General features: G+C 37.8%; 1 protein-coding gene across 4 annotated transcripts; it reads right to left on the bottom strand.

The window, feature by feature from the left end:
* Positions 1-7,681: 7,681 nt before the first annotated feature.
* Positions 7,682-12,499, bottom strand: LOC107806596 (DNA repair protein RAD51 homolog 4). 4 transcript variants are annotated; one of them, XM_075222094.1, is made up of 10 exons: positions 12,275-12,498; positions 11,481-11,560; positions 11,267-11,382; positions 11,106-11,187; positions 10,787-10,918; positions 9,815-9,925; positions 9,618-9,699; positions 8,777-8,847; positions 8,211-8,360; positions 7,682-8,006 (listed from the first exon to the last, which is right to left on the bottom strand). In XM_075222094.1, exons 1-10 carry the CDS (start codon positions 12,360-12,362, stop codon positions 7,956-7,958), a joined length of 963 nt encoding a protein of 320 aa, XP_075078195.1. In that variant the 5' UTR covers positions 12,363-12,498; the 3' UTR covers positions 7,682-7,955. The 4 variants fall into 4 exon arrangements, 2 of the variants coding, with proteins under 2 accessions (XP_075078195.1, XP_016486267.1); XM_016630781.2 differs by having other exon boundaries at positions 7,682-8,013; positions 12,275-12,493; XR_012695038.1 differs by lacking the exon at positions 8,777-8,847 and having other exon boundaries at positions 12,275-12,499.
* Positions 12,500-12,954: the final 455 nt, after the last annotated feature.

Raw genomic sequence — 12,954 nt, 5'->3', positions numbered from 1 at the left:
CTAGATGTCTAGACTTCAGAAAAATATTGCTCTATCTACCACTGAAACAGAGTACATGGCAATCTCAGAAGCTGGAAAAGAGATGATTTGGCTCAAGAATTTTCTTAAAGAGCTAGGTAAAGAGCAGGACAATTGTGAGCTTTTCAGCGATAGCCAGAGTGCAATTCATCTTGCCAAGAATCCAGTGTTTCATGCAAGATCGAAGCATATCCAGTTGAGGTATCATCATATCCGAGAGTTGATAAGTGAAGAAACTCTTTCCCTGCAGAAGATACCAGGATCAAAAAATCCGTCAGACATATTGACCAAAGTTGTCGGTGTTGACAAACTGAGGTTGTGCACTGCCTCAGTTAGCCTTCAATACTGATAGCATGAAGGCGCCACCAGAGAATAGCAAATATTTTTTTTTAATTTCTTTCTTGATGTAACATAGGTTTGAGGGGGAGATTGATAGTAGCAAACCTGTTGTTGTATGTGAAAGAAAGAAAAATAGACAAAACAAAAGAAAGAAAAATCAAAAAGAGATGAACTTATGATGTAAGCGCTTACATCGGCATTCTTATGATGTATGCGCTTATATCGGAATTCTTATGATGTATGCATTTACGTCAGCATTCCTATGATGTAAGTGCTTACGTCGACATGGCATTCAAATGCCTATAAAAGGGGTATGCATTTTCATTTAAATATCATCCCTCAACTTCTTCTTTCTCTCTTCAATTAATAAATAATTATTCTTTGTGTGGCCTTGGAGTAGGCAAAATTGCCGAACCACGTAAATCTTGTCTTGTTTTGTGCAATTTATTGCTTTTCTCTTTCAAATATTTTCCCCTTTTATTAGCCTGACACGTTTTCCAACACTAGATATTGCCAATAAGTGTTCATCTGGGAAGACATCATTAATTTCAAGATCTTCTTTTGGTCACCCTGCCTCTTTAAGCCTAGATAAGTGATTCACAACTTGATTCTCTATTCCTTTCCGATCTTTGACTCCAATGTCAAACTCTTGTAACAAAATAACCCATCTGATCAATCTTGGTTTAGCATCCTTCTTCGCCATAAGGTTGCGAAGAGCAGCATGATCGGTGTAGACTATCACCTTGGAAACCAATAAATAGGCCCAGCATGTGCGCCATTGAGTGTCTTGATTGCGTAGTAGATAGGATGAAGAATCATGTTATGTCGTTGACCAATCACTGCTCCAATAGCCACACCACTGCGTCACACATGAGTTCAAATGGAAGAGACCAATCAGGTGTGACAATAATATGTCACGTGGTGAGCCTTGCTTTCAATTCCTTAAAAGCTTTGGGGCACTTCTCATCGAACTCAAACTTAGCATTCTTTTCAAGGAGCTTGCATATGGGACTTGCAATTTTGAGAAGTCCTTGATAAATCGCCGATAAAAACCGGCATGCCCCAAAAAGCTCCGAACACCTTTGACCGAAGTGGGAGGAGGAAGCTTGGAAATTATCTCGATCTTTTCCCGATAAACCTCAATGCCTTTCTTGGAGATTTTGTCGCCAAGAATAATACCCTTGTCCACCATGAAGTGACATTTTTCCCAATTGAGCACAAGGTTTGTCTCCTCACATCTTTTGAGCACTTGCCTAAGATTGTCAAGGCAATTATCAAAGGAATCACCAACTACAGAGAAGTCATTCATGAATACCTCTAAGAAATCCTCCACCATGTCCAAGAAGATTGACATCATTCATCGTTGAAAAGTAGTCGGGGCATTGCATAGCCCAAATAACATCCGGATAAAAGCAAAGGTCCCATACGAACATGTGAATGCCGTCTTCTCTTGGTCCTCTAAGGTTATGTTTATTTGGTTGTAGCCGGAGTAACCATCCAAGAAGCAATAAAATGACCTCCCGCTAGCCGATCAAGCATTTGATAAATAAAAGGCATAGGGAAATGGTCTTTGCAAGTAGCACTATTGATCTTCCGATAGTCCATGCAAACTCTCCACCCGGTCACCGTCCTCATTGGGATGAGTTAATTTTTGTCATTTTGAATCAAGGTCATGCCCCCTTTCTTTGGTACATATTGCACTAGACTCACCCAAAGACTATCGGCAATGGGGTAGATAACCCCGACATCCAACCATTTTATGATTTATTTCTTCACCGCCTCTTGCATGGAATGATTTAACCTCCTTTGGTGCCCCACGCTAGGTTCTCTCTTCCTCCAGTTGTATCTTGTGCTCACAAATTCCGACGGGAATCCCTTGGATATCCGCTATAGTCTAATCAATGTCATATCTATGCTCCCTCAATGTATCCAATAAGTGTTCAACCTGCACATCATTCAACAAAGAAGAAACAATTACGGGTAGAGTTTCATTAGAGCCAAGAAATTTATACCTTAAGTGCGGCAGAAGTGGCTTGAGCTCAAGTTGTGGCGGTTTGACAATTGAAGGCTTAGCGGGAGGAGTGACTCTATTCTCTAAGTCAAGAGAAAGCTTCTTTAGTACATAAGTGTATGACCCAAGCCCTTCCAATGCATCACTGATTCCACATATCCTTCCATGTCCTCACCATCAAAATTTACCAAAATAGCCGCCAATGCCTCACCAAGGCATTCCTCTTCCATCTTCACCTCGACGACATCCTCTACCACATCAACAACATCAATGACTGAGATACTCTCATATGCATGTGGCAATTTCATACCCTTGTTTGCTTGAAAGGTAACTTATTCATCATTAACTCAGAACTTAATCTCATTTCATTCTGAGTCCTAAGTGCTCTCCCGGTAGAAAGGAATGGTCTCTCAAAGATGATAGGGATCTCTTTATCAACAATACAATCGAGAATAACAAAGTCGGCGGGAAGGATAAACTTCCCCACTTTCACAAGCACATCATCAACTATTACCACCGGTCGCTTTATCGAACGGTCGGCCATTTGCAACCACATACTTGTAGGCCTGGGCATTCCCAATCCCGCTAGCTTGTAGATAGAAAGGGGCATCAAGTTGATGCTAGCCCAATTATCACAAAGGGCTCGTGCAAAGTCACACAATCCAATAGTGCATGGAATTGTGAAAGCTCCCAGGTCCTCTTTCTTTTGGACGACCGTTGTTGCAATGATGGAACTAACCCGGTGAGTGACATTCACCACTTCATTCTTGGTGGTTTTCTTTTTAGTGATCAAGTCTTTCAAGTACTTAGCAAAACCCGGCATCTATTGAAATGCTTCCACAAATGAAATATTCACCGATAGTTGCTTTAGTATGTCATAGAACTTCTCTAGTTTGCTATCATCAACCCTTCTAGCTATTCTTTGAGGTAAAAGATGGGGAGGTCTAGGAATTGGTGCTAGAGGTTTTGGTGCCTCTATTACCTTTTCCTTAACCTCTTAATGGTTCACTTCTTGAGCTTTTACCTTATTCGAGAGTCTTTCAACTTCAACAACATTTGGCACCTCAACTTGTGCCTTGACTTCTTATTAAGAATCTTCCACTTCGACCACTTGTTCATTCTCTCCTTGAAGTAGTTTCCCACTTCAAGTTGTAATGTCCATACAACGAGAGGTTGGGCTGCTCCCACTACCTTTTGAGTTTGCAATTGTATCACTTGGGAGCGTGCCGTTTTGCTTCGGATTTTGTTCTCTTGAGAAATCCCTCATTTGCATCTCCAACTTTTGAATAGATGCAGTGTAAGAACCCACAAGCTCGGTCATATTTTTCATTGAAGTGTCTGATCTCTCTTGTTTTTAGCAATACTCTTTCAAGCATGTTTTCCAACTTGGACTCACTTGACGAACTCTCTTTCCAATGTGGAGAGCTAGAATATTGCCCCTTTGGTGGAACATAGGGGTTTGAACTCTGATTTGAAAAATTATTGTTATTGTTACTCCAATTTCTTTGATTTGAACTACCTTGGTCGTTTCGCCATTGTTGGTTGCCTTGCCCTTGCGGTTTAGATCTCCATTGGTGTTGTTGTCCTGAACCTTGGTAGGGTTGTCTTTGATATCTTCCTTGTGAATTGTTGACATAATTTACTTATTCGTATTCCTCATTTGACATTGGTTGCACATCTTCCACAACATTCACCTTTTTTGTTTGGCTTTCAATGAATATTTTTGTCAACACGTTGACATTGGTAGTAAGCCCGATAATTACTTGATCTCTTTCTTGGTTCTCCTTAATCATGTTGGTCAAGGAAGGAGTACCATATGCAATTCCACCCGTGGTGTCTTCCGAGTGCCAAACTTAGTTATGTTCGGCCATCTTGTCGAGGATTTGTGTGACCCTAGCAAATATTTTATCCATAAATGATCCATTCGCCGCATTTTTGGCTATGGATTGATTCATAGGATCCAAGTCCATGTAAAACTTCTCCAACAAAATAGTATCCGGAAAACCATGATTCGGTGACCTCACCAAATATAGCTTGAATCTAGCCTATGCCTCATGTAGGTGCTCTCCCGGTAATTGCTTGAAGAAGAAAATTTTATCCTGAAGCTCGGACTTCTTGCTTTGTGGGAACCGCTTTGTTAGGAAAGCTAGGACAAGCTCGACCCAAGTATGAATGGAATTAGGAGGTAGATTTTGGATCCACTGTCTTACCTCTACGGTTAAAGAGTACTTGAACACCCTCAACCTTAGGGCAATCATCCGAGACATGATTCTGCTTGTGCATTGCACACACACCCAAAAAGTTTATGAGATGTTGTGTCGGATCGGTGAAATTTCAGAAGAACCCCTCTGCCTTTAGCATTAGGATTAGACTGTGTTCCACTTTGAAGGTGGCAACATCAACTCTCGAAGAGACAATGGCATTTGTATCCTCAATATACTCATCTATATCCGCAAACACATTCTCTTTTTCCAGCTCGCCCATGTTTACCTAATGACACCAAGCAAAGTGTGATGGAATAGAAGAAGATGTAAAGTAAAGCATACATTAATTAGTAATTTCAAAACCGTATTCCCCGGCAACGACGCCAAAATTTGATACGCTCAAATTACACCTATATAAATGGTGTAAAACGGTCAAATATAATAAACCAACTAGGTTGGGGTCTAATCCCACAGGGAATAGGTGTGAAAAGGTTACTTGAGTAGTGTGAAACTTGACTTTAGCCATAGTTCTACTCCGTTAGTTTAAAAGGAGTTTTGTAATTGTGAATTGTCAAGAAAAGCTATTTTGTTAAGAGAATTTGATTAATTTGATTAAGAAACCAAGGTTGTATCCCCATCAATGGAATGTAATGCTATCGGTGTGAATATGATATATTTCTAATGGAAGGTCCTTTGATATGCAAATGGTTCTTAAATGACTACCCAATATTTTTCAATAATTAGGTAGTATTTTCTCTTTATGATTTTCCCAAATATAAAAGAGTTACAATTAAGAACAACCAGTCTATGCCAAGTAGAACCAACTTATCTCTAAGTGATTCTATTAAACAAGGTTTAAAGCCTTGAGTTCTTACTATTCAATTCTACCAAACCCTAACCCACTTTTCCAAGTAAAATGGCACTGGTCAATGTTTGCAACCATCAACCATAAATGAAGCATGAGAAATAAATAGAAATCAACCAACCATTGTGTGTGTGTGTGTGTGTGTGTAATAAATAAAGTCATAAAGCTTACAAAGAGGACAAAGTTTTGAATTCTCTCTCAAAGCTTCCAAAATAATGGTGTATTCAATGCTCTAAGTGTAGCCTCTTTTTCAGACAAGATGGTCCACAAAAACACTAGTCATTCTATTTATAATGGTCCAAAAGTCGTAGACAAAAAGTGACAAAAATGACCCTGCAGATAAAGTCTACAACCACAGAATGGGTCGCAGAACGGGCCGTAGAACACATTCGTAGTCCGAACATCTCTCTTTTTCACCGCAGATCTGATCACAGAGTTTTCCAGTTGTTCATCGCATTTTGATTGTGCGATCCGCATGTTGGTTTCGCGGCCGCATATCGTACCGCAAAATCATCTTCACAGGAAATCCTTTTGTATTTGTGCGATCACTATGCGGTCCGCATATGAATTGTGCGACCGCAAAATGAACCGCAGATTTGACTCTCAATTACTGGGGTGGTCTGTTTCACTCTGTGATGGGTCTGCGGTCCACACATCACTTTTGCGGTCGCAAACCTTCCGCATTTCTACCTTTCCATGGGTTTTTGTTATCTTTTTCCTATTCTTGGTTCTTCAAGTCTGGTTTCCTGCAAAATACCAAAACTACATAAGAAATGACTTATACTGCTTTAAAAGATGAACTAAAGACTATGTAATTAGTATCAAAGGTGCCACATTTCTACGGCACATCAAATAGCTTGGGAGAGCCCGATATTTTATCGACCATTTCCTGGTGTTCTTTCATTTGATCTCGAAATACCTTGTTCTCATTCTCCATTTCCTCCATCCTTTTCAAAATGGTTGCGAGGGCGTTGTCACCTGCACTATTAATGACATTGTGAGTAATACATGTCGTCGAAGGAAGAGGGAGTTGGTTGCACTGCTCGTCTGCTGGTTGTATAGTGCAAGTCTTTGCGTTTTCTGTAGTCGCGTCCCAGGCAGACTTGTAGAGGATGTTGGTTAGCGTGTCAATTAGCCATGCTTCGAGGAGCTTTTTTACAGCTGGGGGCGTCTCCTCCCCCATATATGTGGAGGCTCTCTTACCAAGAGATTTTGTGATGTTGCAGTGAGGAGACGACAACCCATCTCGCCTGGGGGAAGCATTGGGCGTTGCGTCTTCGTCTGCCGTTTCACAACTTTCGTTGATGACGTTCATGAGGTTAGTTGGGAGGTCACTTATTATTCTCATCTTTTCTTCTCGGTTACCTGCCATGTTGGGATTTGTACGTACAAAGAAAGGAGATCTTGTTTTTTGCTTCTTTTGTTTTACGTTAGTGACCCATATTGGCTGTAGATCTAGAAGAAACTAAAAGCTTAACTAAGAAATCCCCACAGAAGGCGCCAAATTGTTTGACCAAAAATGTAGCTTTTGGTTCAAATAATTAAATCTATATGATAATAAGTTAAACCTAGTTAATAATAATATTTCTAGTTATGAGTTCCGAAAACGTGACTAATGTCAAACAGATCTGGTGGTAGATTGATAGCAACGTGCAATAACTATTCCAAAAAGTACGAGCAATAATATAGCACTTAATATCAACAAATAACAATAAAAGCCATTTAAGTAAATAGGAGAAATGATTCACCCAATAAAGGATGAACTAGATGGTTGTTCCTCCTGACAATGATGAATGATAGACAAATCCTAGAATGTTCAAATTATTCTCGGATCTAATGGAAAAGTATGGAATAATATGAACGAGAATCTTGATAAAAAGGTAGTGTTTATATCCTAGTAAGAGAGAATCTTTTGTCAAAAGTTTGTTCTTATCAAATGAATGTCACATGCCCCATATCATTGTCTATTTTTTTATTTATATGAGACATTTTCCTAATAAACCCTAATAGTACAAATGCAGAAAATATCCACTAGAATATTCTCTTTAATATCCTATTTCAAAAAATAGCCATTACAACTTAATCAACGGTGCTCGACCTCGATTATTGTTGACATCTTGACCGCGAATCTCGCTACTTCCTAGTCAACCTCGACTGACGACAACTCGAGGACTCTTTCTTTAGTGTTATCTTATCTTAAATATTCTATAACAGATTTTGACCCATACAAGCATCAACTCACAATTTTGATTAAGAAAGTAATTTTCTCCTCTATATTCAGTAAATATTTTCTGTCAAAATAATATTAGTTTCATCTCAGTCCAAATGAGAGACTACAAAATACGAACCACAATCCATTTCATATAAAAGTAAAAACATGTAGTAGTCTCGTAGCTTCATCTCCATCTCACAAGGTCGCCATATCTTTCTTCTTTCCTAACAAATATATTAGTTGACATTTTCCTCTACAATTCCACAGCATCAAGTCGATACCTGGATAAACTAAAAGCCAAGATTCTCAGGCATTATAAAGCCTGATATCATTGTACCTCGAACTCAACTCTATCTCCTGTAGCCTGGATGAAATATCCACTATTAGAAATTAATCTTCATGACACAATGATGGTGTTTCATTATAGCTTTATAAAACCAAAATCCAGAATCAAAAATTGATGTTGCAAAGTCAGGTGTTTAGGTTGATTAGTCTAATGAAGTTCGATAAGTTGCTGAGAACCAAGTTTGAACAATAGAGCTATTCTTGCAAGAAACATACCATGTGTGGGTGTCTAAGTACTGACATGCTGCTGATGTTCCGAGTGTGGTCTCTGGATAACAGAAGTCTAACATGCGGGATGCCCCTCCAACTCTCCCCAAGTGCTGGCTTGGAAGTACCTTTCTCACCGGCCACCATGTGATTGGTAACCTAGCACAGAAGGATAGATATTATATGAGGTCCACAATTAGGATATCTAGCAAACTAACAGCCTATAATGAAAGTAGAACTACAATACCCCATTACTTACAGAGAAAAGTTCGGGTGGACAAATAGGAATTTAATTAGAATTTACTTGTTGAGTCCAATTTGAAATATGTGGATCAATACAAAACTGAAGTTCCCTTTAGAAGATCTAAACCATTAATAGGTTCATATGGTAAGTATATAACAACTTGACGCGTTCAAGTTTCTGGCTGATGTGCCTAATCCACTGATCCAGTTAAAAGAAAATCAAATCCATCAGTTAAAAAAGCGCATTAGAAGACAAAAGATGATACCCCATAGAGAATGAATAATGCTGCAGCAAAGAGAGCATGCTAATGTTATGTTACTGCCAAACTTACCAAAATGCAGATATCATGTTCATGTGTTAATCGTTTTAGTAAAAATCCCACTGAAACCATTAAAGCATGTCCTGTTTCACGCAAAAAGAACAAGCCCTTTAGTTATTACTTCGAGAATCAGTAGTCAAGCAGGTAGTTTTGATATATGGAATTAAACTTAAGTTTTCTACTTCAACAAACAGTTCAGACATATGAAACAAATTATGCAGTGAACATGGCAAAGCTTCTATACATTTCTCCACTATTTTTGTTCCTTCATTCAACAAAAGTAAATTGACAAATCTGTGGACATGATACCGCAGGGAAAAACCAAATCATCTGCTGCCTATAGATGGAAGAAGAAACTCAGGATAAAATTAAATTTATTTGGAAGAAACGAAATCCAGAAAAGCAAGATTAATATCAGTGTAGGAAGCTAAGTTTGCACATTTACCCCTTTATTCCCATTTAACATCTTTTTCACAAGCAATCGTCCATCAGATACCTAGAAACAAGTTTGCACTAGGATAGTAGACAGCAGAAACAACAAATCGACGAAAAAATTGTAGGGGAACTCACAAATGATGCATTATGTCTGAGAGCATATATCAACAACTAAGTTTCAATCCCAACTAGTTAGAATATAAATACTAAAGGAAAAAAAACAACTAAATCTAAACCTAGAATTTGTAGTTCGTCAACCAATAAACTACATTAAAAAGAACAAAATAAATATTTCTTAAAATAAAGAAACTACAACTTAAATCTTAAATTGCTTAAGAAAGTATATACTAATAAATAAGGATAATTAAAAATTACAACCATAAAGTTATTACCATTTCATCTTTTAGTGAAAAATTACCTTGTGCACCACCTCCTCCAAGAATTGGTGTAATGAGTGATGATATTGAGTCAATGATAATCATACTTATATGCTGATCTACCTGCATATCATACCCACGGAAATGAGTGCCCTGAGGACTCGTACCCAATCCATGGTAATAGGGAAAAGGAGATGAGATGAGAGTAGAGAAATTTTAGCATTGTATTTCCAAAAACCTGAGATATGAGATTGTTCTTTAGCTGATGAAGCACTTCAAACAGTGTAAAAATGTCAAACACTGACAAGCATACTATGTTGTTCATTACTGCTTGAAGGGCCCTGTCCACCTACAGAAAGAGTTAAATGTCAGAGAGAGAAAACGGTATTGACAGCAACTTGCAATCTTGCATGATAAATCTCCAGAGCCCTATTATTCATGCTGGACAAACGTTAATTTGTACAGTACATTCTCCAGTTAGTAGATATTCAATGTTGCATATGTAACTGAATTTGGGACAAGAGGAAGCCTAATCTATGTGACCTACTAAGAGAAATGAAAGTCCTATTGGAGTATGAATCTGTACAAATCAGTCCTTGTTGGTTCACATGTCAGTAGTAGAAAGGAAAAAATAAAATAATCAACTTCTAACTTCAACTTGTTTTGTTAATTAGCAGCGCAAAGAAACTTCTTACAGCATAGTTCTTGTATTTACATTCATTCAACACGAATTATGGAACTGTCATAAACTATAATCAGATGGATCTGTGCAACTTATGATGTATCAACTACATGATACCATGATTTGATGACAGAACTAGAGCTATTATGATGATAAAGGAAATCAACTAGAAAGAATTACAAAAGAGTGAATAAGGAATTGACTTTCCAACAATTCTGCAAGTATCCTTTTTCTGTTCACCACCGCATATGTAAGATAGAGAATGTGGAGTCATACACAAAAACATCTAGTAATCTAATCAGAAGTTTCAGCACTACCCCTAACTTTCATTGGATACTTTGGTGTGCCAATCAACACAGAGATTTCTGAAACTCCAACCGAGTTGTATCCTACCTAGGTAGCAACAAATAACAAAATTAAGGGAATCACAGTTGAAAACGTCTATTCATTGTTTCTTTGGTAAGTTTAGACATGAGAACATAAGACAAAGAAATAAGGTTAATCCAAAAGGCTAGAAACATGTTTGACCTCATAAGCAGAAGGATCTGATGTCTGAGTGACAAATTGAGCAACACGTTTTGAAGAGAAAGAATTTCCAGAGTCCAAGAAAATGATTTTGCCCCAGCTTTCCGCAACACTTGAAGCAGCTCGTAAGCAAATCTGGACCAAAATATAATCTTGAATCAGCAACAGAATTGAGAGCTAAACGAGGCTTCAAAGATGAAACATGCTTCAATAATTCAATAATCATAAGATTTATCTAACTTCAAAGAAACAAAAATCAGAAATCAACACAATCTCCACAGAAAATATGTCAAAAGAATTTGCATTATCAATACACTCTTACTTGTGTTTTACCAGAGGATGACGGGCCAACTAGCTCTGTCAAATGTCCCTTCTTTAATCCACCATGAAGAAACGCATCTATGCTGGTCGAGTGTAGTCCTATTCATCAGTTATCTACTGCCAAAGAAGCTATAAAAGTATGGGGCGTTCAAGCATTGGTACCTTCTACATCCAGTAGGCAAGGAGCGTTTATTCTGTAAAGCATCATCCAACAACTCCTGACCATTTACCCATGGTTGATGCTGACCATTGATGATAGTCAGAACCTGAGTGATGCCCTATTTTATTACAAGTAAAACGGATGTATCAGATCATTATAGGAATATCAAATACCAAAAGACAGATATATGAAAACTACATATGAGGCAGATCAAACCTCCTTCAATCTCTCAGAATTATGATGCTGTTCTGTTGAAATCACTAACACGTAAAGATCATGTAGAAGAAAATCTTCAACTGCAAAAACAAAAGAACAAAATAATATTTACTGAAATACATAAACTTCATATTTATCCATTATCCTATGTTCCAATAACTTTCTTACTATCTTTTTTTGGGTGTCCTAGAATTGTGTCCACCCCTTTAGGAAAACTTTTTCCTCCATGCTAAACTTTTTCTCTGGACTTTCCAATACTTCTTCATTTAAAGATGCTTTAGACCCACTTTTATTTCATTGTGTTTTTTTAGGGTGTCCTAGAATTATATCCACCACTTTTGTTATCTATAAATCCGGTTATTTATCTTTTAGAGCTAAAAAAGAGCAGATTGGTGCACAAGGCATCCCGCGTTCACGCATGATCTGGGAAGGGCCGCACGCAAGCACTAATGGCTGCTTCCACGACTTAAACCCGTGACCTATTGAGCTAAGTTGCATAAAATTGTAGTCTAACAGAGGATATTTTGCCCAAAATCATATCAGCAAAAGAAATATAGGAACGACATTGGCACTACAAAAAGAAAGTGACATCAACTTGAAGTTCAGGTCTCCGCCAACACACACACACACACACACACACACATATATTTATGTATGGAATCCCCAAAAATAGAAAGGGGGAAAAGGTATAGCCAATTTTTTTTAACCAATTAGAGCTAATCCACAGAACAAGTCGACTCTTCAAACTGATAAGAACGAGCTGGGGAAAAAAATGAGTGTGTAGAAAAGGGAACCTGAATAAATGGCGTGAGAAGCACAGAAGTCGCGGAAATTGGGGTCGATTAATGGGTAATCACACTCCATTGAGCTGAATAGCGGCATCTGTTTTTGAGTTTTTCTCTTCCCAATTCCAATTCCCCAAACTAACAATAGTGATACGCAGTTTCGAACTTTGGCGTGTTATTATACTGAAGATGGAGGGAACGCCATGAAAATGAAATGAATAATATAGTACTTATAAAAGGAGGAAAATGCAGCGGAGCCCTTTTAACTTTTTAACTTTCGTCGACTGGCCCCTGTAAGTCTTTAACTATTCTCTTTTGGCAACTTAACCCTTTGTTTTTTTTTTGGTTAGCACTTGTTGTAGAATGTTATTTGCAAACTGATTTTAAATAATTGGCAACTTTTTTGTTTGGTTTTGAAGATATAACTCCTGAAAGTCTAAGACCTTGAACTAAAGAGCAATGTGGCAATTGATTTTATTTGGTTTGAAGCTGGAAAGTGGAAATTTATATAAAGAAACTCATATATGATCAAGATATCTTAGTCAGAATATCAGAATAGATGATCTCTTTTTCTCTTAGATTTGTAAATTTTAACTATCTTCCTCTTCAAAGATTGAAATTTTGGTAAATGAGGCAATTTATATATGTTCTAATACTTGTGGAACTTAAAGAGAAACCAGTACCAGTCT

This window comes from Nicotiana tabacum, chromosome 9, assembly GCF_000715075.1.
Source record: "Nicotiana tabacum cultivar K326 chromosome 9, ASM71507v2, whole genome shotgun sequence".
Lineage (NCBI taxonomy): Eukaryota > Viridiplantae > Streptophyta > Magnoliopsida > Solanales > Solanaceae > Nicotiana > Nicotiana tabacum.
Note: the sequence above shows the minus strand (reverse complement) of the source record. Positions and strands in the feature narration are given on the sequence as shown.

Coding starts and splice junctions, on each gene's coding strand:
- LOC107806596 (XM_075222094.1), bottom strand. CDS start 12,362: ATGCCGCTATTCAGCTCAATGGAGTGTGATTACCCATTAATCGACCCC. Junction 10,919..11,105: donor CATCCTCTGGTAAAACACAA/GTAAGAGTGTAT, acceptor ATTTTGGTCCAG/ATTTGCTTACGAGCTGCTTC. Junction 8,007..8,210: donor TACTTAGACACCCACACATG/GTATGTTTCTTG, acceptor TCCAGGCTACAG/GAGATAGAGTTGAGTTCGAG.